This window comes from Eucyclogobius newberryi, unplaced genomic scaffold, assembly GCF_026437365.1.
Source record: "Eucyclogobius newberryi isolate DKJ021-1_F unplaced genomic scaffold, fEucNew1.0.hap1 SCAF_177, whole genome shotgun sequence".
NCBI classification, from domain to species: Eukaryota; Metazoa; Chordata; class Actinopteri; order Gobiiformes; family Gobiidae; genus Eucyclogobius; species Eucyclogobius newberryi.
In genome coordinates, this window is record NW_027315809.1 from 57,501 (window position 1) to 82,486 (window position 24,986).

The following is a 24,986-nucleotide window of genomic DNA, read 5'->3' on the forward strand; positions in this document are numbered from 1 at the left end:
TAAATGCAACAAGGACAGGATACTGCTTCTGGATTGAAATCAAGGACCCAGACCTCACTGTGAGAGCTACAGGAAACTATCATTCCAGCCCAGAAGAAGGGGGGCTGAAGAAGCTGTGGGCAACAATTCAATGTAAAAGTTACTTAAAGGGTGGAGACACAAAATTGTACGTAATCACTCCTTTACATAAGAAAAGTGTGAAAAGTGTGAAGTGAGAAAACCCTGAGCCAACACCAATATCTTCACCTAGAGGAACATGTAGCGAATGTCAGGCTCAAAGCTACACCAAACCGGGGCCTTCTCAGGCTCCTGACATCAAGGACCACAACGAGAGAAAGGTCAGGCCAGCCAGGGCTGAACAGGCTGTTGGCATCCAGTTTAATGTCAGCACAAAACAGAAGGTAGACTCCAAAGGGGCTCAAAGCTCACAAGAGGAGTGAACGTTTGGTAAGATTGCAGCTAGAAAGGCTGCAGAAGAGCTGACCAATTCTCAGGTTAATGGTAACACTCAGACATCATGTTCTTAAAGCAATCCAGACAACAATGGATTTAGAAGACAGAGGAAAGGAAAGAGAACAGAAACGGGGTAAAACCTCCGAGCCAGCAGCAGCAGAACACTGACAAAACCACACTCTGAACCAGTGGGGGCACTAGACAAACCAGGATCAAATAAGGTGACAACAAATGCTTGTGCTGTGGCATCTTGCTTTGAAGGGGAAACGCAAACTCCAAAAGAGAAACGCAACAGGAGTAAAATAGAAAGGGCACGAGTCCAGACCCTCGTCCGGGCAATGAAAATAACAAAGACAATCAACAGACATCTCAGGAATCATCTGAAGTCAAACCAAAACGTAAAGCAGCCAGATTATATCTAAACTGCAGCCTTCAGAACAGTTCCTCCAGGCCTGGGGTTCACCACGCAACAACTGACCTGGACCCTCACTGCAACATTAAACTGATACATGCAACTATTCCAAGTCCACTTAAATATACTGTTAGCAATTAAACAATAATTACATCAATCCAAAGATGATTAAAATATTTCTCAAAAGAGTATCCAGTATTCTTTAAAGGACACATACTATGCTAAATTTAACCATGTTCTAACATTGTTCCCTCATCAACAACAACCTGGAGTAGCATTTATCTTTGATGATCAGACAAATGAATGTATGTCAAATGAATCACAAAAGTGCAGAAATATCACCATATACGCTCATTTGATCTCTGTTATAAATCTCGATATTAAAACGTTGCATATCTTCATTCACAATATGATCTAAAAGTCTGTCTGTATGGCCCACGTCTGATCCAAACACACACATTAAAATACAGTCTGTTGGATTGTTGTTGAAGTTTCTGGCCCCGGCTCTAAAAGTCACCTCGCAGTATAGATTGTTATCCTGTGGTGAAGAGGAAGCTTACAGTTCACAGTGGAAACACCTTGGCCTCATTTGGCCCCTCAGCCACCTGCCTCCTGCCCGGGGACTGTTGGCTCTTCTTGTGGTGGCTTTGGTGCAACAGACAAAGATGAAAGCGTGAGGTATATAAATGTACTCATTCGTGGATTGTAGAGGTGCAGAGCCGGAAGCAGTTAAACCTTATCTTTTTGTCACAATGGGTGTTTTGTGACATGGCCCAAGCTCTCAGATCAAAAACAGCGCTCTATGGGGCACCTCTGAAAACCACTGATAATGAAGTTAAAATAAAGTATAGTTCGGACCTGTTTATCGTCCTCTTGACAAGTGAAACGAGAGTCTGTTTAACTGGCGCATGTGCATCTTTGAATACCAATGTTCCAGTCTAATACTGACTTCAAATTCACAGCAAAACATGAATAGTGGCTCTCAAGAGACACTTCATAAATTAGCCCTTCAAAAATAAAAGTTATCATGCACAAAAGCTGTAAATTGGAGAGCAAGACGACCAATATTGATGAAGTTATGAAAAATAAAAGGAAAATGAAATGATCTCCAATTTATAACATATATCAGGCTGCGAAATAGACGGGGGCCCGCAAGCAGTTGAATCTCCGGCGGGCCCGCGGTTTGAAATAGGTGGGGGCCCGCCGTGCCCCTCCTCGAAAAAAAATCAAGATTTAACTAGTAATTTAGCCATATTCGGGGCATTTTCATCGCTTAAGTTTCGTTTTGACAGACACGTTTCTCATTGGCCGAGCGGTCTCCGTGATGTAATATCGATGAAAGCAGGCATCTGATTGGCCGCTGCGTTCGTGTTGCGTTCACGTGTCCTCGGAAATGCCCGGTCTAATTTTCGGGGCAAATGTATATATGTTAGTAGTTTATTTTGTAGGACGTGATTTTATATATTCCACAAGATCTCCTTGTGTCAAATGCTGTAAACAGTATTTATTTTGCATCTAAGAAACATTATTATATTGAATTAAACAGTTTTAAAGATCATGATCTCTGGTTTATATGATTCAGTATTTGTGCTCTTCATATCAAATAACAGATACAAGTACTTTAAATTGTTTTACATGCTAATAACCAGGTTTAAAACAACACATTTATCCTGTTCTTATGACGCCGCGATGCCGCGCGCGCTTGTGGGCCCCTGAAATTGCTTGGGGGTGTCCCCCAGGCCCCAAACTTTGGGTCACTGAAAAGCGCTATATAAATAAAAGTTATTATTATTATAAAATCTATTTCTCAGCCTGCATATATATACTTTTAACTGCAGAGGATTTATCAGTTTTATATTCATGCCTACTGTATTTATGGATGTTTTACTTTAACTTATATCTGTGCGTAAGTGTGTGCCTAACAAAAGACACCGATTTTGACACCAATTAATTCTGTTTTTTAAATCCAGGCTAATATTCTGCGCTGACATTTTCTCCACATTAGATTTTATATAATACTTTCCCATGATCAGCTGATGTTTAGTTTTACTCAAATGAAGAAAATGTCCTCGAAATGGTGATACGTGACCTTTTGGGTGAAGGCCTTTGTTCATAAAAGTGTTTCGACACAACACAATGAAGAATGCTCCCAATCTATCTAAAATGGATGCCCAACCTGAAAATGTACTTATGTTAATTTGTATTGACATTTGTGTATCAGTATCAATACCCATAGTCAGTATTGATACTTTGATAACGATAGTCCTTTAGTTCCTTATATCTTATTTTCCTTCTTGTTCATCCTGGAGAGTGATGATTAGACTTGAAAAAAGCTCTGATTTTGCAGGTAAATGAGTCTTCTTATAGTGTTTCTCAAACTGTCCTCTTTTGAGTTAGTCTAGTTTAGAACAGGCTGAAGTGAACCTGGTATAATCCAGTTTAAACCTACTTTAGACCTGGTATAGTCCTGTTTTAGACCTAGTTTATACCTGGTGGTCTGGATTTAGACCTGGTTTAGTCCTGTTTCAGACCTAGTTTAGATCTGGTGGTCTGGATTTAGACTTGGTTTAGTCCTGTTTTGGATCTAGTTTAAACCTGGTTGTCTTGATTTAGACCTGGTATAGTCCTGTTTTAGACCTAGTTTAGATCTGGTAGTCTTGATTTAGACCTGGTATAGTCCTGTTTTAGACCTAGTTTAGATCTGGTAGTCTTGATTTAGACCTGGTATAGTCCTGTTGTAGACTGGTCTTGATTTAGACCTGGTATAGTCCTGTTTTAGACCTAGTTTAGATCTGGTAGTCTTGATTTAGACCTGGTATAGTCCTGTTGTAGACTGGTCTTGATTTAGACCTGGTATAGTCCTGTTTTAGACCTAGTTTAGATCTGGTAGTCTTGATTTAGACCTGGTATAGTCCTGTTGTAGACTGGTCTTGATTTAGACCTGGTATAGTCCTGTTTTAGACCTAGTTTAGATCTGGTAGTCTTGATTTAGACCTGGTATAGTCCTGTTGTAGACTGGTCTTGATTTAGACCTGGTATAGTCCTGTTTTAGACCTAGTTTAGATCTGGTGGTCTTGATTTAGACCTGGTATAGTCCTGTTTCAGACCTGTTTAGATCTGGTGGTCTTGATTTAGACCTGGTATAGTCCTGTTCCAGACCTAGTTTAGATCTGGTAGTCTTGATTTAGACCTGGTATAGTCCTGTTCCAGACCTAGTTTAGATCTGGTGGTCTGGATTTAGACCTGGTATAGTCCTGTTCCAGACCTAGTTTAGATCTGGTGGTCTGGATTTAGACCTGGTATAGTCCTGTTTTAGACCTGTTTAGATCTGGTGGTACTCGGAAGGCCAAATACTTTCATCGTTGGTGTGAAAAGTTGGAGTACATAGTGTATAAAGTACCAGTGCTGAACCCACCTATAAGTTCAGTCTCACCAGGAAGAGGCCTGTCCCCTTATCCAACACTGCAGAGCCACGTCGCCATGGCCACGGGCTGCACCGCTTATTATGGGATGTTTGTGTGTGTGACAGAGCGAGAGGGAGAGAGAGAGAGAGCATACCATCTTTATTGTTTGCCTGTGTTCATTGTTTGCTTGGGGCGTGGTGCAACTCCACAACTGTTACTGTACCTCTTTCTCTCGCTCCTGTCAGCAACTCTGACTTTCATGTTCTAGGACGTTACTCAATTATTTTTACGCACAGAAAAGCTGTAGAATTACAGTCACAGTATTTATATTTGGTAACTATATTAAGAACATTAACTAGACTCAGGAGAGGTAAAAGAATCTTCCCATTGCACAAATATTAGCATGTCTAACCTAGGGATTCTGGGATGTCACAATATCAAATCTTACTGTTACGATTATGTAAGAAAAACATTTCAACATCACAGAACAATTATCAACTGTGTCTATCTTTTATTTTCTTTCATTCCCATAACACGTTACTTTTTCTCAAGTTTTTCAAACTTCCTGAATGATGAAATTAAGATAATGTGACAAAAGCCGCCACTTAAAAATACTTTATGTTTTGATTTTACTATACAGTATATTGACTTAAAATCACATAATTTTGCCTCTAGTTCTTTTTTTCTTGCAAATAACTTTAACACATACTTTTCACAGAACTGGCATAAAGCAAGATGCACATTTGCATTTCTTCATGCAGATAATGCAAGTCAAGCTCAGCGATGATCTAATATAATGACACTTCATGAAATAACCCAAGCTGTAACATTATAATCAAATACAAGCTTGTCTTACTGTTGAAAACTGAGCAATGCACTGAAAAAAACTGCTTTTATTTAGATAATATGAAAAGAAAACCCACACATATTCTCATTTTTCTTCATAATTTGTATTCATTGTGTTTGGTTCCCAGCCTGGTGTTAAAGTGCACCTTCCCTGTGTCTGTCTCCTCTCTTTGAACCAGCGTTGACACCGCGCTCCATCAAAATTCAGCCGCCTGTCTCAGGTTGGGCTTTGTTAGGCCGCTCCTGCAGCTTAATTGAACAGAGAGAGGAACAGAGATGTAAAATGCGCTGGTGAAGGGGGGCTGCTATACATATTGCATGAGCCCCCACCACACCCTCTCTTCAGCTGTGTACCATCGGCCTTATTAATTCTGCCTGGTGAGAGAATTATTTTTAGAGACTGGTGCACCGGCAAAGGCTTTTAAAGTCACTTGTGTTACAGTGGCTGCTTATGGATTCTCTTTTATGAAATGAAAAGTCAAAAAGTTCAGGGGAGTTGTTTTTAACTGTGGCTCACTATTTAAATGTGACTCCTAAATGCATCCACTGCCACTGGGTTTGTACTGAAAGCAACTGTATGATGAACAATATTATAAACTGTTGAAAAGATGAGATCATAGAACCTTTATTTGTCTCATAATTGGAACATGTCGATAAATAAACTAAACTTTGAGTACAATTATAAATACAAAGAGAGGAAGGGAATATATATTTAAAAAAGACAATATTTTTTGGAATAATGCAACATTTTAATCTTGAGTATATAATTTGTAGTTAAAACAATTGTTACAAAAAGAGAGGATTGAAAATTCATATGATGATGATGTTACTTTCAGATAAAATTATATTTTTACGGCCATTTCACATTTGTAGGATAATTAAGCCTCTACTAAAACATTGTATACATGTTTAAACACATTCTGTTGAATTGACATAATATTGTGTAATATCCTCCAAAAATAGATGGTAATACTGTACTCTTTTTCCCCCCGCACACCCTGATACAAAATAGAGACACAATTATCAATTAAGATGCATTATGCAAGTAGAATAAATTCAATTGTGTATATCACTAAAATAATATATAAATGACCTTGAAAAGAAGTAAAAGTTTTTGAGGTTTGTGTTTTCAAAATGACAGCAGAGGGCGCAAAGTCGTGATGAGCTGTAGTGACGGCAATTCAAGCTCTTAGATACAATATTACATTATATTAATAGCTAAATTTATAAGCTCTGTTGACAAATTCAGTGTTGTAAAATAAGAAATAATCTCTGTAATTTAGTGAAATTGTTTGTACTTCTGCTTCTACAGAAGGAAAGTCATTCTAAAAAAATGCATGAATTTGTTTGAATATTTTAGTTAGTTTAGTTTATATTCCATTTGTAGTTTGAAAACAACAGTAAAAGTTATCTAAGTGTATATAGTAAAAAAACAACCACATACACAAAAAATGAACAATGATATTTAACAAGTTAGAAAACACTATAGTTTATACAGTATAGTATAGTACTTTTTTAATATATACTTTTGTGTATCTTGTGTTGCCCTGTACAGTATCTGTCAATAACGGCTTATATATTCCCCAAGTCTGGTTTTATAATTAGAATTCTATAGTTGACAAGCAAATCAAAACAACTAAAACTTTTCACAATTGATGTATTTTTTGTCGTGGATTCAGCAAAGGTTTTTACAGCAGTGACAATGTATTTTAAATATGAATTCTGTTCTTCCAAGACACTTATGAGACAACGATGTATTTTGGTTTATTTATTCTTCTGAAAACACATTTATTTAAATGACAGTTCAGGGCTTTGAAAAATATCTTTAAATACACAGCTTTCTAATGGCTCTTGTCAATCACTGTTCCGCTTTGTTCTTTTGTTGGCAGCCAAATTATTTCTCTGTTGATAATTGCCAACTCAAAAATGTTTATTAGTTGTGTTTTTTTTCCCCCGATTGAGTTTTTATACCACAGTCAGGTAATTTTTCTCTTTAATTAGTGGACATTTATGCCATCCCACACATGCTTAAGCACTCAGCCTGCCCTCTCCCTCTGGAACAGATGCTGCCTTCAAGGGCTTTATGAGGAGCTGATGGGAATCGTCCATCAATCAAAAACAATCGTCTGTGTAGTGTGTGATTTCACCTCTAAAACTGCCTCGGCGGCTGTGCGCGCCAATACAAAGTCATCTCTGATTTGAGATTTTACATTGTTTATATATAACTTGAGCTTTATTAAAGTTTGACTGCATAATCTGACTTTCTGGTATATTTGCTCTCTCTTGTTTTTTTCATTTTTTATTTTTTTCACTGAAATGCATTTTTAGAAATAAATCAATAGAAAATGTCCTTACAGAAAAGGTATGTCAAAAGAATTTGCTTAATCAGACTATAACATAATAATAATTGTGAACGTTTTTTAAAAAATGTATTACATTTTTACTACAAAAATGCAAATCTAAATGTAAAGTGCTTTTATACCTCGCTCTTCAAGTCAAGTCAACTTCATTAGTTTAACACACAGAGGGTTTGCTGTGATAAAGCTGGTACATAGAGTCATTTCTCACAATATTTGTAACTCTAAAATGGTATATTGTGACATCCCTTACAGAGGATGTTAATCGTCTTGTAATATTTTAAACTGTGGCAGAATGAGTAGTGCTTTTGTCTGTCTGCAAGTACTTTCTGATCCTGAATTTGAAATACAATTTTGAGAGTGAACGCTTGCCTCAGATTTCTGTCATCTCTGTGACTAACTGTCCAGAATGCTCTTTTACAGTCACGGAACCACCACAAGCAGAATGAATGATTGTGTTGTCATCAGAACATATTAACATGGCCTTTTACATGAATCAAATCAACTTATTCTTGTTGAGTATGCACTTTTGGCATGAGTCAAATCTTACTCTGTTCAGTTCATATCTTTTTACATCTGATATTTTCCCATTCACTGGCAATATGTGCATGTGTATATCTTTCCTGCTGCATCACGTGTGTCACAGAGGGAAGCTTTGTGAGCAGTGGTCCCTGCTGAACAATTACCATGCAAAGCAATCCAAATAGAGATGTTTGCCGAAAACAACATGTGTGTAATTACAGCCTAATGAGGCCCTTGTCTCAGGCAGAATGCCCAATTAGACGAGCAATGAGACTGAGATGCCAAGGACTATGCAGAGGTGCAGAGGAGAAACATGTAAATCGCACAGCTAAAGAATGAAGTGAAAAATGTGTGAACCAAGAGAAGAGGAATCGCACGATCGAAAAAATGCATTGGTGGAGAGTAAAAAGAGCTGATTTTCTGCTGTAAATCTGGAGTAATGGCAGCGCTGATAGCATTGAGCGCGGGATAAATTGGCATTTTAAGTGGGAGAGTGTGGCGGTGCAAAGAAGAGGGCCATTGAGAGGAGATGGCTCCAAACCTCTTTACATTGAAATATATGATGAGCAGCCATGTTGAAGCACAAAATGGCCGACCTTTTCAAGTGTTTTTGGCATTTCAAGGCCAAGATGTAGTATTGTGATGCCATTTTTTTGTTTATTGAAAGGCTCTATGAGTCACAATCAGTGCTTATTCACAAGGGATGAATTGAGTGCATGGTTTATTGTCTGTTGGCCTTTTCAAAAGGGAAACAAATAGACCAATAGATTGGCTCTTTCTAGTTACATAGAAAGAGTCAGTACTTTCTTTATCCCCTACAGGAGTCATGTGTTTAGCAATGTCTTAGTCTGGTGCTTAGGTAAACATTCTATCCCATTCTCATTCATTTGGATGGAGCAGCAAATAAAAAAAACTGTAATTTTTGTCATTTGTTTATAATGGTTGTTGTTTACGATGTTCATTACATTTGGCACCGAGTCAACATCTACTTCAACCAAAAGTTTCTAAAGTTCATTTAAAAGGATTTGTGGTGTTTGGTGAAACAAAAACAAACATAAATCGTATTAAACTGTTGTGGCCCGCTCTGTTTTTGGTTCATTATTGTCTAGATAGAATCACACTAGGTTTTAGAAATGTTTATGATGCGGATGTTAGCATGAATGCTAGCTGGCGTTAATAGCTAACAGTAACAGTCTACACAAAGCAGTGCTACACATGGTTTCTGCAACGAGACTCTGGTGTTCCTCGCGTGTGATGTTTGAAGGCTAACGCACCCATTGGAAATGCATTAGCGCTAACTCATGGATGCTACTGGCTAATGGAACGCAGGCATTTTGTTTACAAGGGTCAATACTTTTTCCAGGACACTGACATATGCTGTGAGTATGATTTGATAATCATGGTGGTTATGTGTGTAGGATTTTAGCCCACTTGTTTTTCACTTTCTGTGTTGGAATTTCTTTATTATCTGCCAACTTTTATTTTATAATTTTGGGTTTTCAGCTCTCTGTTGTAGCTAACCCTGTCCACAAATCTGCCCAAAAATAATAGCAATGTCCCAGAAAAACACATTGCCTGTTTTTTGCTTTCACTCCCCATTTCTGCGTTTACTTTGGTCGACTTGAACTGGCATCACCGTGAAATTGGCTTTGGATAAAAACAGGTAAAGTTATGAAAATAATACTAAGTATAAAACTTTATAGCCCTATTTTTGTATTGCATTGTACACATTTTAGACCTTTAAAAAACATATTCCTTCAATCTCTAAATCAGTGTGGCAAAATAGCTGTGAACGATGCCTTTTAGCGTTGATTGGTAACGTGTTGCTAAGGCCATTTTACCTCCTCGCCTTCTTAAAGCTTGCGGTGGCGTGGTCAGGTGATAGAACACTACCACGCACCATTAGCCACATTAGCGTCATGGTTAGCTGCGTGCTTCAGAGTAATTAGCATTTAGCAACCATCACTTTTTGCACTTGTACGACTCAATCAGTGCTCAAGGTAGACATCGTTGGTTGAGTGTTTTAAATTCTGTCAATATTTGTTTACGTGCCCGGGCTGTAAGCGTTAGAATAACCAAGATATTTTATAGCCACAGCTTTGCACCAGGAAGACACTTATCTCCAGGCCTTTCTACCTCTATAATGTGCAGTCATTTCTCTTCCTCGCCACTCTCAGGATCATTTAGCCACTTGGACTTTTACAGTGGACATATTCTGTTACACCCAGAGGAGTTCCAACCATTTCCGTCCATTAGTTTACCTCATCCAGCAACGTTTGGAGTGGGTTCATTTGTTTGATCAGCATGTGTTGATAACTTCATGGTATTATTATCATATACAAATGTGTGAATGTAAAATTGTGTTGGTTTTATTTAGACATTTTTTCATCGTTTTCAGCAACAAAGACAATGAATTTGGATAAACTACAGATAAGATTACAGATAACAGGTCAGTAGTGGTGGAAAGTACAAAAGTAAAAGTACTGTATTGTACTGTAAGAGCAGTTGGTGCCGTCTCTTGCAAAACTGTTCATATAAAGGTTAAATATCAGTATGATCAATATTCAGGGGTTTTACACATTGGTCATTTGATTTTGTGTCTGTCATTCACACTTAGTTTTAGACTGCAAGTTGGAACATTGTTTTCAGACCACTCCTAATTTATAAAACGCCACAGCACGCTTCACATCTGAGCAATCCACCTTGGAATGCTGTCTGGTTTGATAATGTTACTGTATCTGTGCTTTCTCACAAACGACCTCAAAGAGAAACTCCACTCGTTGTTTGACATGTTGAGATTTTTCTGTGTGCTTTTCAATAGTGTTATTATCCAGCCGGGTCCGTATTCCCTGTAAGTTGAGGCTGACAAAGGCTGATTCTTCTGAAAGCCAAGGGCGTTTCATTATACGGCCCTTCTCCGCTCCTCAGTCACCTTGACACTGGACAGGTTCAGTTACCGAGTGGTTTGTGGAGCCGAATCTCATTTTCTCCATAGAAATCACCCATATAAACTCTGAATTGACATGCAAGGCTATAGACTGGGTTTATGGAGTTAGAAGCTATTACAGAGCCTGCCAAAAATCTGAAAATGCTAAAAATTACCAGGTTTTTTTTATGGTTCCCGTTTATTGCGGGATATTTCTGTCTTTTACGTGGCTTACCTCATTATAAAAGATGCAATAGCAGCATACGATGGATGAAGTAGAGACATTTTCTATTTGTGAAGAGATGAGATGGAGGTGATTCATGGACAAATTTACGAAGTTTCGCCATTTTATTTGGAATAATAATACAATATTTATCAATGGTTAGAAATTCCAACCATCTGCCAAAACGAGATGAGAGAAGAACCTTTATTTGTCCCACATTTCTCTTATTTTATCTTATTGGGATTTCAATGTTCAAACATGGAAACAAATGAGTAAATATATAAAGTATCATTATAAAATCAATTATAAACATATGTGCTGGGGTGGGAGATATAGACAAAAATGTATATCTTAACTATCCCAATAACGATAGTCGATAGTCAATAAATTGTTATGTTAAATCACGTCTTAGTTGAGGTTTAATTGTCAGACAAATGTGAAAATCACCTTACACCCTTACCCTTACATTACAGTTTACAACATAGCGTTTTTATATATTTTTTTAAATCAGCTCTATTTATAGCACTTTTTACTATTTTTAAACTCATTTTTTACGACAAACTATTTTCCATGTCCTCAAACAACGTTCACAACATCACCTACATTTGGATAGTTGTGTGTTTAGCAGTGTAGGTGGTCCTGGCTATAGAACATCAGCCGGTCACTTGTGCCTCTGCCTTTCTGCTCCACACGGTCCAGCTAAAGGTCATGAGCAGTTAGCACCGGCCTAACCCTGTGTGGAACTGTGTTTTGGCCCCTGCTCTCCGCCTGATTAGACAGCGCCGCACACAACTCCGAGGCTGGATCTGTTCACACTCGAGCCGCAGGGGAAGCCCGTCTCTCAGCCATGTATCACCTAATTACCAGCCCGCTGACGATCAGTAATTACCCACGCCGCCTTGCCACACCGCGAGGCCTGTAACCAAAGTGACGAAATCTTTAGCCTCACACTTTGGGACAGGTTTTTCTCTTCTATTTCTAATGTTGTTTATGTTTTCCTTCGCAGTTTGATGGTGACAACATGTACATGAATGACAATAACCAAGAGTTTCGGACGCCAAACCAGGTAAGACTTCCACATACTGTCCTGCCGAGGCCCGCACACGCTTACAATAATAAACACGTGAGCTGGCAGACATATTATTTGCTGCAATATCCAAGGTGTCAGCGAAAAGCAGTTTATTAGGACGAGATGTCAAGCTAATGCCGGGAAATATTGAATGCACTGTATAGGGTAGAGTATATTTTCCAGGAAAGGTGCTCATTAGAGAAGGGAGGAGCTGGTTGTAAATGATTGAGGCAAAAGTAAATTTGGAAAAGGCTCCGTTTTAGATTTATGGAAGTGGAAAACATATGGCAAAGAGGTTTGTGCAGTCTGCTGCTGTTATTAATTGTTGTGGGTTATTTTGAAACATGTTTGTGTTGGTAATTTGAACATATGGGTTTGTTTAATGGTTAGACATGCTGCGCTATGTTTAATGCTAACCACGTTTATTGTATTTACATTCATCTTGACAGGGCGTATAAATAAACCAGTGAGAAAATGTATCTGCTCAAATGTTACAAGACAGAAAGAAACTTTTGCTGCTGTAAAAAACATGACATCACCTTTATGTTCACAAATGAACTTTTACTGTATTTGTATTTAGGTGGCTGTATATTTTGCAGTTCATCACTAGAGAGCAATATATATACCAATATTTTTAAAATGTGATTATTTTTCCATACCGGACTGATACAGGTGTTTGAGTGGACAAATTATATCAATACTGCACAAATATATTGTATAATCTGTTAAAACTGGAGTGAAATAAAGAAGTAGGTATTTAAACCTTTGTTACTTATTCCTTGCTCACTAGTATTGTGACTTTTTGGCTTTAAGGTTAGGTTTTATACTGTGCATTATATTATATTTCATAAAGAAGCTATACTATGAATGAAGTGTCGTAATAATCCATACACATACAGTGTACAGTATTATGTACATACAGTATTATACAAAATCAGCTTTAATGAGTTTTCACACTTGTGTTTCCTCATCATTAGTTTATTCAAAGTTGTATTTTGATTGATTCCTGCATGTTAGAGTTAATCCTGAATTAAGATAAAATAAGATAAGCCTTTATTTGTCCACACAATTGGGAAATTTCAGTGTTGCAACGCAAGTAGGTACAGAAGTAAAATAACAGATAACTTATAGAAAGCTTTAAAAAAAAAACACTCTTAATAGAAAAGCTCTTATAAAAAAAAAACCTCTTATATTCTTAATAAAAAGTAAAAAATATATAAAAAATTGTCCTGTAATTGAGCCTTGAGTGCTCAGAAAATGCGATTATTTAGACTCTGAGTAGGTTTCTAAAACATAAAAAATAAGTAAAAGACAATGTTCTGCTTGTTACGGTGTCACTCTGAAGAGGCGGGGCTTATCACTTCTGCAGTTTTGAACAGGAAGTCAATGGACCTGCTTCTATTGCTTAGGCATTTTAGCTCAATATTGCCATCAAAACACATATTTTCTTGCTTCATTTTAAGACCTTATGGGATCATGTTTGCACTCTTTCATACGTCAACACACTGAAGACTGTAGATTCCAAAATAGCTGCCACTTCTGCCACAGCCTGTGAGTAAATCTGTGTAATGTCTGTCTGTTCTCTCTCTCCTGTCACACGGAGAAGGCTCTGACACTACATCACTGCATTAGTCTGAGGAGCGCGCTGGACGTCATGTCTCCATCACACGGGAGCAGCTGGGGCCAATAAATACCTGCCACTGCCCGCTGCCATTCTGAGCACGCTCAAACTCAGACAGACTGTTCGGTGTGCCGCTGATCACAGACACATGCTAGTGTTCTTAGCATGAGTATATGGAAAACATGTCAGGGAGTGTTACAGGGCTGTTAAAGTTATTACGTTTTACGGCATTGAGTTGGATTAGAATTGTACACAAAATAGGGCATTGAAGAATGTTAATCCAGTGGGTTCTGATCGTCGATGATGTGCTTTTTAACTGAAGGGTCCACAGCCGGTCAGTAAAAGCATGTGGTTTGGAGCAAATTTTGGAGGAAGAAATTAGGCCACTTTTTGTACTAAACGGCACTGTGTAAAATCTGTCTGGTTTATGTTTGGTAAATTAGGATTGAAAGCTTTTAATGTTAAAGAAAGAAAAAAGAATGATCAATATGAAGATGTATCATGTTTTATTTGATTAGTTTTGCAATTGATTATTAATTTTGTGGTTTCTTCAAAAATGGTAAAGTGTCAGCTATTAGGAATCTTTTATATATATTCATATTCGATGAGCTGATCAGATCTTGACCGTAAGATCATCTAAACCGATTTCTTTAAAAAGTGATCTAGAGCAGCATTAGCGAGTCTCTTTAACACAAAGTATGGGACATATCTAATTCCTTTTAAGCCAAAAGATCCCTTTAACCCAGCAAAACATGAGCAGTTTGATATTTTTATCCACAGTGATACATTTCCTATCATAGCACACGGGGATTAGACCATTAACCCTGCAGCATTAGAGCACTTCATGTGAACTCATTTGGGTTGAGTAAGGCTTTAATACGAGGTGTGGAGCAGGATCGTCCCGCTGAGGAAAAGAGGCGTGTGTAAAGGTCCAGCTGTGGGACGCATGGCAGAACCTATGGCACATGTTGAAGGCTTTACAAAATGTACTTTATGGAGCTTTTAAACATGTTACAACTTTGTTCCCTCAACAAACAAATACTTGGAGTTATATTTAGCTTTGTTCGGGCTTGTTTGATGAAACCTGTTTTAAGAAACCTTGTAAGTCCTCCTCTCCCGTCCCCTCTGAGCCTCACAAAACACCCGGTTCCAAATGTCCCGGTTGTGTGACGTTGGAGGCCTCCTGTTGTTTTTTTTTAGTCCATAACTCATCACCGCAATTGTTCTGCGCTCAGGTCACATCACGTTCATTTCAACTGCGTGGCTGCATTAGCATGTCTTTTGTCTTACTTTCCCGTGGTGGTTCCCTCTGCTGCCAGTAGATGGAGTTCTAACACAATTCCTGCCTAAAAAAGTAATGAACGCTTTCATTCAAATCTATTATTTTGAGTCGTAAAACATGAAATGCCAACGCAACAGTTTAAAGGCCAAATAACAATTGAAATAATGAGTAATATGTGTCTTTTAAAACTGGGAAAGAAGATATGATATTAAGACATGGCCCTGGCACACCACACTTTTTGCCATTGTTTAAAATCATGCCTTATCATTTGCTGCTTATCTCCCAGAATGAAACGATCTGGTGAGCATCCAACATAACGCAGCTCATATTTCATTTACAATATGGTTCTCAGAGAAAGGTTTACTGGAATGATCCTTCTTAGGATTAGAGCACCAGTGGTAAATGTTATCCTGATATTCCTGTACCAATTTATTGTACTTCAGAACGTGTTATCACAGCCCTTCTCGCTCCATCCTCATTTCACGCAGATCACTTCCCCGTCCAATTCAACCTACAAGCGACAAGTACGGACGTGTGTCATTTTGCACGTGGACTTACGAGTGATAATAATAACGAAACTGCTGAATCACTCTCGAAACTGTATCTCACCTATTTCTCACCCATTTCTTATAACTTGGCGCATCTCGGAGAACAGTATTTTCTATAAATCTGTGAACTGTGTCAGGCTTTCCACCTATAAATACCTCCGGCACAACACATGTTCTCAGTGCATCATGTAAAATGCATCAGGCTGACCGCTCGGCGCACACGGGACCACGACGACCGCCCGGGCTTAATCAAATGCAGAAGTTTGTACACGCACTTTACATGTGAAGTCAGATTAGCCAAATCGGAGGTTTGAACCGGACTAATTTTCTGCACACGTCGGAGATTTGGCCTAATGAATATGCAGCACGGTCTTAATGTATTCAGTGTGTATGTAAAATATTGAGGGAAATTCTAACACAATTTAACGTCTCCAGCTGTGTTTACAGGAGAGCGAGTTGAGAGAGCCTCTGCAGGAATTCAACTGGAGTAAATTGTGTTTTATTAAGAGAAAACTGAGCTGTAAAAAGCATATTTGAAAATGCATGGAAACCAAAACCAGACCAGCATAAAACATAAAGCATTTGAAATATATAAAGTGAAGTGTTAATAGTTAAAGGTCCATATGTTTGGAACTTTCTCATTTCAAAGATGTTACGCAAAAGGTATGCAAAATGTGAATATTGTGTATGTTGTTTATCATTTATAATAACCAAACCATCTCAAAATGCTTCAAAAAGAACAGTTTCAAAACAAAACTGGTTAAAAGTTATGTTGTAAACTTCAAAATACAATCTTGAATTCAATAATATGATTAAAAAGTGTGTTAATATGGATTTGAGCATATTTTGTCTTTCCTAAAATAAAAATATTTGTTCTTTTTTCAAGTGCAGTAGCACATTTTATGCTTGTTTCATTGGCAATCTTATTTTAAGTCAGTAAGATTTTCTAAAAAAAATAAATACTGCTTATATCAAGCACTTGTTATCTTCTTTATGATGGTAGTTTTGTTCCAGTGATGAAAGTTCTGCATTTCACTGGATCATTTTACAGCCATTTCACATTTATTCAACACTTAAACCAAGACTAGTGCATTTAAAGGCAGGTTTTAGCTCAGTTTTGTTGGATGGATTTGAATACATTTATAATTCAGAATGTGCCAAAAAAGTCTACATATTTATTTAGAAAACATCCATCTTTTATATCCCAGATAATTCATACATCACAAAGACTAAATTATGAATATGCATTGTATTGTCTCCTCTTTTTCACAATCTTATCAACAACTTTAGTGTTTCATTCAAGCTTTTGGTGAATGAAGTTTAACCAACCTTTTAAAACGTCCAACATTTCTCAATCAAGTGTCAAAAATAACTGAAACTTCTGAAAACATTTAAGGCTAATTAATCACATTTCAACATGAAGATTGACACAAGGCATATTCCATCAAACCTCCCATTTTTATGAGTCAATTTACAGATGTACAATATTGCTTTTACAACACCCGAACCTGGTGGTAAAACACGGAGCACGAGCTTCAGGTCCGTGCTGGTGACGTGCAGCGCTCTGAAAGGTGCATGTATCTGAACAGAAGGCTCTTTGTTTGAACGTCTGAGGTCTTCCACTGAGGGAGCGGCAGATTACATTACACATAACATCTCTGCGCTTTTTAAAAGAGAAAACCGCTAATCAGAAGCAGCTTTAAAGGGGCATTTGACCGATCTGCCAATTCTAACAACAGGCGGTTCAGGGCTCTGACCACTGCAGGGGACGGTGTTGAAGTGAGAGATTTTATGGAGACGTTAGATTTTAGATAGAGAAGTAGGTACATTTGTGCTCCTGGTCCTGGTTTGATCCTGGTTTGGTCCTGGTTTGGTCCTGGTTTGGTCCTAGTTTGGTCCTGGTTTGATCCTGGTTTGATTCCGGTTTGATCCTGGTTTGGTCCTGGTTTGATCCTGGTTTGATCCTGGTTTGGTCCTGGTTTGATCCTGGTTTGATCCTGGTTTGATCCCGGTTTGATCCTGGTTTGATCCCGGTTTGATCCTGGTTTGAGCACAGTTTAGTCCTGGTCGAGTCCAGGTTTAGTTCGTGGTTTAGTCTTCTACAGAGAAAAATGTCCGTCCAAAAGTCATATTGTAGAGGATGAAGACTGGCTTTGCTGTGTGTCCCTGGTGACACAGTGGTTAAGGGCGTTGCACATGTGTGGCTGCGACCTCTGTGGGGTTGTGGGTTTGATTCTTGGCCTCAACCATTATCCTGTCCTCTTTCACCACATTTCACGCTTCAACTGTTCTGTCGAGTGGACTTGGATCCAGAAAGAAAAAAATAAAAATCTAAAGATGTAAATATTATTATTATTATTATTTTGTTCATTGATAATAGATTATTCAGGACAGACTGATTCATAATATAGGCTAATCCTATAAAATAGTAATCGTGACAATTTTAAAAGCAAAGTTTAGTCATTTCAATTCAATCTACACCTAAATAAGTAAACCTAAATGTAAAGTGCTATTGATCTGACTAGTTTGAGTTTATTTTATCATTCATAAAGTTTGATTTCATAAAGTTGTTCACATACTAGAGGAGTTGTATCATATCAGACAACGAAAAATGAAGAACCAAGAACTTCACATTTATTTTGCTGTGTCAGTATTTGTGAATTAGCATTAAATTCTGATGCTTTTTCTCACCATAATTGTAACACAAAAAAGTGACAGCTCTAGATGCAGCTTTTACTCACCTCAGAGAAATATAAGAACAATAAGGGAAGATTCAATATTAGCGCTGATTAAATCATCTTTTCATCTCCAAATGACGAGTTAATTATATTATGCTTGTAGATAGTTGAAACTAAATATTCAATTAGAAATATTTTCAGTCAAATATTTAATTCCAGCATTTGTTTGCAGTCATCTGTTTTCAGTTTGACTTATTTTAGCTCTCAGATGTTTTAAATGATCGGTTTGAACAAATTCAGAAGCACACAGTAATGGGCCTGATTTGAGGAGAGCTTTTCTGGACTTGTCCCTGTCCTGAGCGGCAGGTGCCCCGCTGTGGCCCTTTGTCTATTGATCCTTCCAACTGTGGGATGAAAATAGAAACATGTCAACTTGTTTTTACCAGCGTTTTCACTGACATAAGCTGTTTATTTGGTCTATGACAGTAAAATCACACTTGAATTACCACATTATCTCCCTTTACAGTACATACAATTATACAATGATATTAATGCCACATACGTCACCTTCATTCATAGTTTTAAGTATTGCAGGGCTGACGTTATGTGTTACTACGATCCTGGTTTGCAGGTTTTTAACATTGTTTTATGTCTTGACTTTGGCACATTTATTTTAATAGATTAGGTCCATGTAGTATATGGAATTACTTTAGTAAGTCCAATAGATTGACATTTCAAGTTTGTTAGAAGTCAGAGGAAATAAACTACATAAGAGGCTTGAGTAACATGTAAACTTGTGTTTTTTAAAAAAAATTATAAATTTATTTACACATTGACCTCACGAGACATCAAACATTGAACCTAAAAGACAAAAAAGACAACACATAGGCCTGTCAGGATAACACATTCTGAAGGCAGATATATATGGCAAATATTATGATTATATTACAACTACTTTATGCCATTTAACCCTTTTCTCAATGACTATATCACAAAAAAACATGAGCTGCAATATAAATAGCAAGATGAGCAGTTAGTTAGCATCATTAATAAGTCCTATTTGTTAATTATTGAGCAATTTATGGCTCAAATGGGTAAACCAAATTAGAAAAGTTCCAGACTACATAGAAAAGGTTCATGTGATGAATATTGATTACAAAAATATAGTTTAATTTAGGGCTGTAACTAACTAACATTTTTTAGGTTTATGTGATATGGACAAGTGTGTTTCATTCTTGTCCCACACTACATTACACTACATACAACATTTTAGTTCTCGTTTGAAAAGGATCCAGTATCAGTTCTACGTTGTAAAGAGTTCCATTGTTTGGTCCTGGTTCAGTGAAAGATGATTGTAAGTAAGTAAATAAACTTTATTTGTATAGCACCGTTCACAGACAGAAGTCACAAAGTGCTTCACAAAAACACACAATACAAACAATAAAAACACAAAGAACTTACAGTGAGCAATAATTTGTGTCATAAAACCTCTTTTCCCAGCTCATGGCATGTTTTGAAACCCGTGAATGAACAAGTTAATGATTATTCATTAACTGAATATTAAAAGGATCAAATTGAAATTTAACTGTAAAAATGTAAACAAATGTGAGATAAAAGCTGCGTTACTATCAGCAGCTATAACGAAACAACACAACTGCCGTATAGTGTGCAGTGATCTCCCTGACTTAACCTTTTCCATTTAACCAGAACAGCACAGAAATACATCGTGGAGCTACAGCACTGCTCAACTAAATAACTAGACAATGACTGCAGCAATAAGACTATAATAGCGGCTAAAAGACTCCCTGTTGTTTAAGCTTGTACCAGTCGCCGTGGCCTCTTTTCTCCTCTGTTTGACTAACACAACGCACTTGCACCACATACACTTAGCAATGACTCACAAGTGCATTATTATACTGCCTCCAACCCCCAGCCATTCAACACGCAACAAGAAAACTTACACAGACTCTCAGAGAACAGGGCTATATATGTATTTAGAAAAATAAAAAGAGAGAGAGAAAATTGTAGGTCTGAAAACGCCAACACAACTCCCGAGTCTTTGAGGTGGAGCCGTTGGCAAGGTCGAATGAGTGAAGTCTGATATTATACAGCGCTGTGTGTATTTTAAATTTCAAGAGTATTTCTGCATGAGGGAAATGGTTACAGTCAGTGCACCAAACAGGGAAACAATACTGGAGCCGCATCTGAGGGAAATACACACCCGGAAAAATGCAATACCGACGCTCGACCCACTTTCGGGGGAATTTCACTGTATAATTCAGCAAATCCACTCTGTTTGAAAAAAAATAACATTTAACAGCCAGGTAGAATGGAAAGTGTGCGTAAAAGTGGGCATTAGGAGCTTACGCCGAACAAGAAATGTGTAATGCAATAAGAGCAAGAGCTAGAAAGACAAACATGATTTCACTCAACAAAGGAAAAAGAGATTATTGCTGATGTAGTGCAGGCGTTTAACGTGTTGTGTTAACAGCGTAAAATAATATATGTTATGCTGTTAACGCGCGGAAAATAAATATCTCCTTGCACATTTTCTTTTAGCCTTTGGAGCTGAGTTGGCAGAGGTTCCACAAGTACATTTCACATTCATTATAGTTTAAAATACACTTGATTTGACATGTTCTGTGGTTAATCCCAGTTTCTCCATTGAAATTGCATCATGCTCCACTTCACTTTTGCCTTTATGCTGGAATGTACAATGTTTGAAAGAGTCTATGATTACATTTCACGTTTTGACAAAATATAATCATGTTTTTGGGGGTTTTCTTGCAGATGCACTGGGATTATAAATCTGGCAATTGTAGTTCACTTGAGTCGTATTCAGTGAAACAGAAATTGCAGTTTACCTCCGCTTAAATGTCAGATCGGTTCCACTTTTTTGTTCACGTCTCGTTCCGCGCGCATGAAGGACAGAATGTCATATTTTTGTATAATTCTGGCGGGATCGTGAGTTGTTTTGGCGCCGCATCAAAAATGTAAGTGCACCTCTCATGACCTATTTTTTTTAATGAAACCACAGGTGACTAATGCGTGTCTATTTATGGATTGACATTATTATTGCTGTGAGTGAATATATAAAAACATTAGATTTGCGGTGCACATGCGAGGCTGCACTCGGGGATAAGGAGTGTGTGATGTAGGTCAGTGCGTTGCAGCCAATAAGTCCAATTATCATCAGCCGCTGAAATAGAACGGAGCTGACCTCTGCTCTGTCCAACCGACGGGATTCAAGCCAGATCTACTCACAAACGGAGCACAATGAAATACAGTTCAAATACAAATATTCAGCGCAAAGGAAGAAGTACTCCTGCTACATGATGAAGTAAAGAGGTATTCATAAAGGATGCTGCTTTTTACTATCTTTTTACTGCTGAATATGACTTCTACAATCTAAAATATGTGTACAAAGGTTTATTTAGTGTCGTTTTTGTGCTACCGCTGCCACATTTTGAGGACTTTTCACTATTCAAAAGATAATAATAATAGTAGTAATTTTTACAGATGGGATGTGATGATTTGAGATAACATTGCCACAAGATTTTGAGATTTTTGTTCACATTTTAATTGGTGCCAATGCGTAACATCTCTTGAGAAGCTGCAGTGCAACGATGGCAACAAAAGTATACAAGAAATGCATTAAAAAACATATTCATTTAGTCAAAATCTTGTCTTTTCTCGTTCTTGTGGACCCGATTTTTCCCCGTGTGTGCACTTTTATCCTGTGACACTTTTATCTTGTAAAAGCTTGCCACATCCCTGAATAATATATACTTTGAACAGGCAAAAGTCCTCAAAATTACACCTATAAAAAGGAACGAGAAAACCCATGAAGAGTGGCTGTAACTTAACCCTGTGAAGTACTCTACACAACACACAATACACAACACACAATACAACAATACACTAAATAAATAGCAGTATATTTTTAGCCTTTTGTAGTAGTGGCAATATTTTAGCCGCACAAAGCTTGTGGAAATGGTCTCATCCCACCCCTAATAATAATGTTTGAATTGTTAATTACTATGGCAACGTTCCTAAATTTCCATTGCTGCTGCTGCTGCTACTACTACTCACTACAGTATTGCTACCACTACTACTACTACTACTACTACAACCACTCATTTAAAAAAGGTAAATTGCTTTATTCTAAATACCTTGTCAACCTGCACTTCCATCCATCCATTTTCTACCGCTTGTTCCCTTTCGGGGTCGCGGGTGACTGGAGCCTATCCCAGTGACTTCGGGCCTTAGGCGGGGTACATCCTGGACAGTGGCCAACTTGTCGCAGGGCCAACACAGAGACATAGACATTACAGACAGTTCAACCTGCACTTATTCACCTTAAATCGCATCATGTATATTTCAGGATCTTGCTCCATAATTCATATCTGGAGTACTTTTACAGTATAGCAGCCATTCATCCAAATACATGCCCTGCAGAGAAATACCTCCTCCTCCAAAAAATACTCCTCGGCAGCAGTGAGAGTGCACTCAATGATTCATACGCTGTTTTAAGAGAACTCCAAATCCTGGCTCTATTTCTGTCCCTCTCTCCTCTCCCCTCCTCTCTCACTCTCTCTCTCTCTCTCCCCCCTCTTTCTCTCTCTCCCTCTCTCTCTCCCCCCTCTTTCTCTCTCTCCCTCTCTCTCTCCTCCCTCCCTCTCTCTCTACTCCCCCTCTCTCTCCCCTCTCTCTCTCTCCCTCTCTCCTCTCCCCCCTCTCTCTCTCCTCTCCCCCCTCTCTCTCTCCTCCCCCCTCTCTCTCTCCTCCCTCCCTCTCTCTCCTCTCTCCCTCTCTCCTCCCCTCTCTCTCTCTCCCTCTCCCTCTCCTCTCCCCCCTCTCTCTCTCCTCTCCCCTCTCTCTCCTCTCCCCCCTCGCTCTCTCTCTCCCTCTCTCCTCTCCCCCCTCTCTCCCTCTCTCTCTCTCTCCTCTCCTCCCCCCTCTCTCTCTCCTCCCCCCTCCCTCTCTCTCTCCCCTCGCTCTCTCTCTCCCTCTCTCCTCTCCCCCCTCTCTCCCTCTCTCTCTCTCTCTCCTCTCCTCCCCCCTCTCTCTCTCCTCCCCCCTCCCTCTCTCTCTACTCCCTCGCTCTCCCTCTCTCTCTCCTCCCTCCCTCTCTCTCCCTCTCTCTCTCTCTCTCTCCCTCTCTCTCTCTCCTCTCCCCTCTCTCTCCTCTCCCCCCTCGCTCTCTCTCTCCCTCTCTCCTCTCCCCCCTCTCTCCCTCTCTCTCTCTCTCCTCTCCTCCCCCCTCTCTCTCTCCTCCCCCCTCCCTCTCTCTCTCCCCTCGCTCTCTCTCTCCCTCTCTCCTCTCCCCCCTCTCTCCCTCTCTCTCTCTCTCTCCTCTCCTCCCCCCTCTCTCTCTCCTCCCCCCTCCCTCTCTCTCTACTCCCTCGCTCTCCCTCTCTCTCTCCTCCCTCCCTCTCTCTCCCTCTCTCTCTCTCTCTCTCTCTCCCTCTCTCCTCTCCCCCCTCTCTCTCTCCTCTCCCCTCTCTCTCCTCTCCCCCCTCGCTCTCTCTCTCCCTCTCTCCTCTCCCCCCTCTCTCCCTCTCTCTCTCTCTCCTCTCCTCCCCCCTCTCTCTCTCCTCCCCCCTCCCTCTCTCTCTACTCCCTCGCTCTCCCTCTCTCTCTCCTCCCTCCCTCTCTCTCTCCTCTCCCCCTCTCTCCTCCCCCCTCTCTCCCTCTCTCACCCTCTCTCTCTCTTGCACAGTAAAGCTTTAGCTTTATCAAAGTAGTCTGATATTTTTTTTGCGAATATTTTTTTTGGTCTCTTCTTTACCTCCCCTTCAACACTGATCTTTCTCGTCATATGGCGCACCAAGGTCACGGCTGATTGAAATATAATAGAAGCGTAGACATCTGGCCTAATACTGTGGGAAGTTAAATCTATTTTAATGGGCTGGATTCTCTCGCGCTCCGCTGACAGTAAATCACAATGTTCTCTTATTACCCCGACTGGAATGAGGACATAGAGGAAGAACAATGAGAGATGTGCATCATTTGTTTTCAGACCCCGCCCTCTCGCTTTTTTCCCTCTCTCTCTTTCTAAACCCCCCCATTTTCCATCCACTCTCTCCATTTCGGTCTCTCCCTCTATTGCTCCTTCTCCTCTTTCTCTTTTTCCCCCTCTCGCTGTTTCTCTCTTTCCCCCTTACTTCTTTCTCTCTCTCTCTCTCTCTCTCTCTCTCTCTCTCTCTCGCACCATTCCCTGTCTTTCTCACCTAGCTCTCTTTTTTACCCTCTCTTTATCGCCCATCTCTCCCTTTTGCTCCATCTCTTTCCCTATATTTTCACTTCTCTCTCTTCCTCTTCCTCTCTTTTGCCCAACAGTATATACCTCTCTCTCTATCTGTGTCCCCCCATCTTTCCTTCTCCTTCCCTTCTCCCTCCCCTCACCCCTGTCTCTTGTTCTTTATCCTCCCACCCCCTCTCTTTATCCTGTCTCTCTCATTTCCCTCCCCCTCTCTTTTTACCGCCTTATCGCTACCACTTTCTTCTCTCTTCGTATCGCTCATCGCTCCCCGTCTCTCTCCCTTTCCCTTTACATCTCATCCCATCACAACCTCTCTCTCCATTTATTTCTCTACCCCCATCATTCTCTCTCTCTCCCATTATCCCCCTCTTTCCCTTTTC

At 39.2% G+C, this 24,986-nt stretch overlaps 1 protein-coding gene across 2 annotated transcripts in view; it reads left to right on the top strand.

Annotated features, from left to right (window-relative positions):
- The window catches only part of LOC140363691 (thymocyte selection-associated high mobility group box protein TOX-like), a 121,598-nt gene that overhangs the window by 43,754 nt on the left and 52,858 nt on the right, over positions 1-24,986 (top strand). For both annotated transcript variants that reach the window (XM_072450301.1, XM_072450302.1), the window contains one exon: positions 12,150-12,209. In XM_072450301.1, the coding sequence (XP_072306402.1) occupies positions 12,150-12,209 (60 nt within the window). The remainder of the gene's footprint in view (positions 1-12,149; positions 12,210-24,986) is intronic.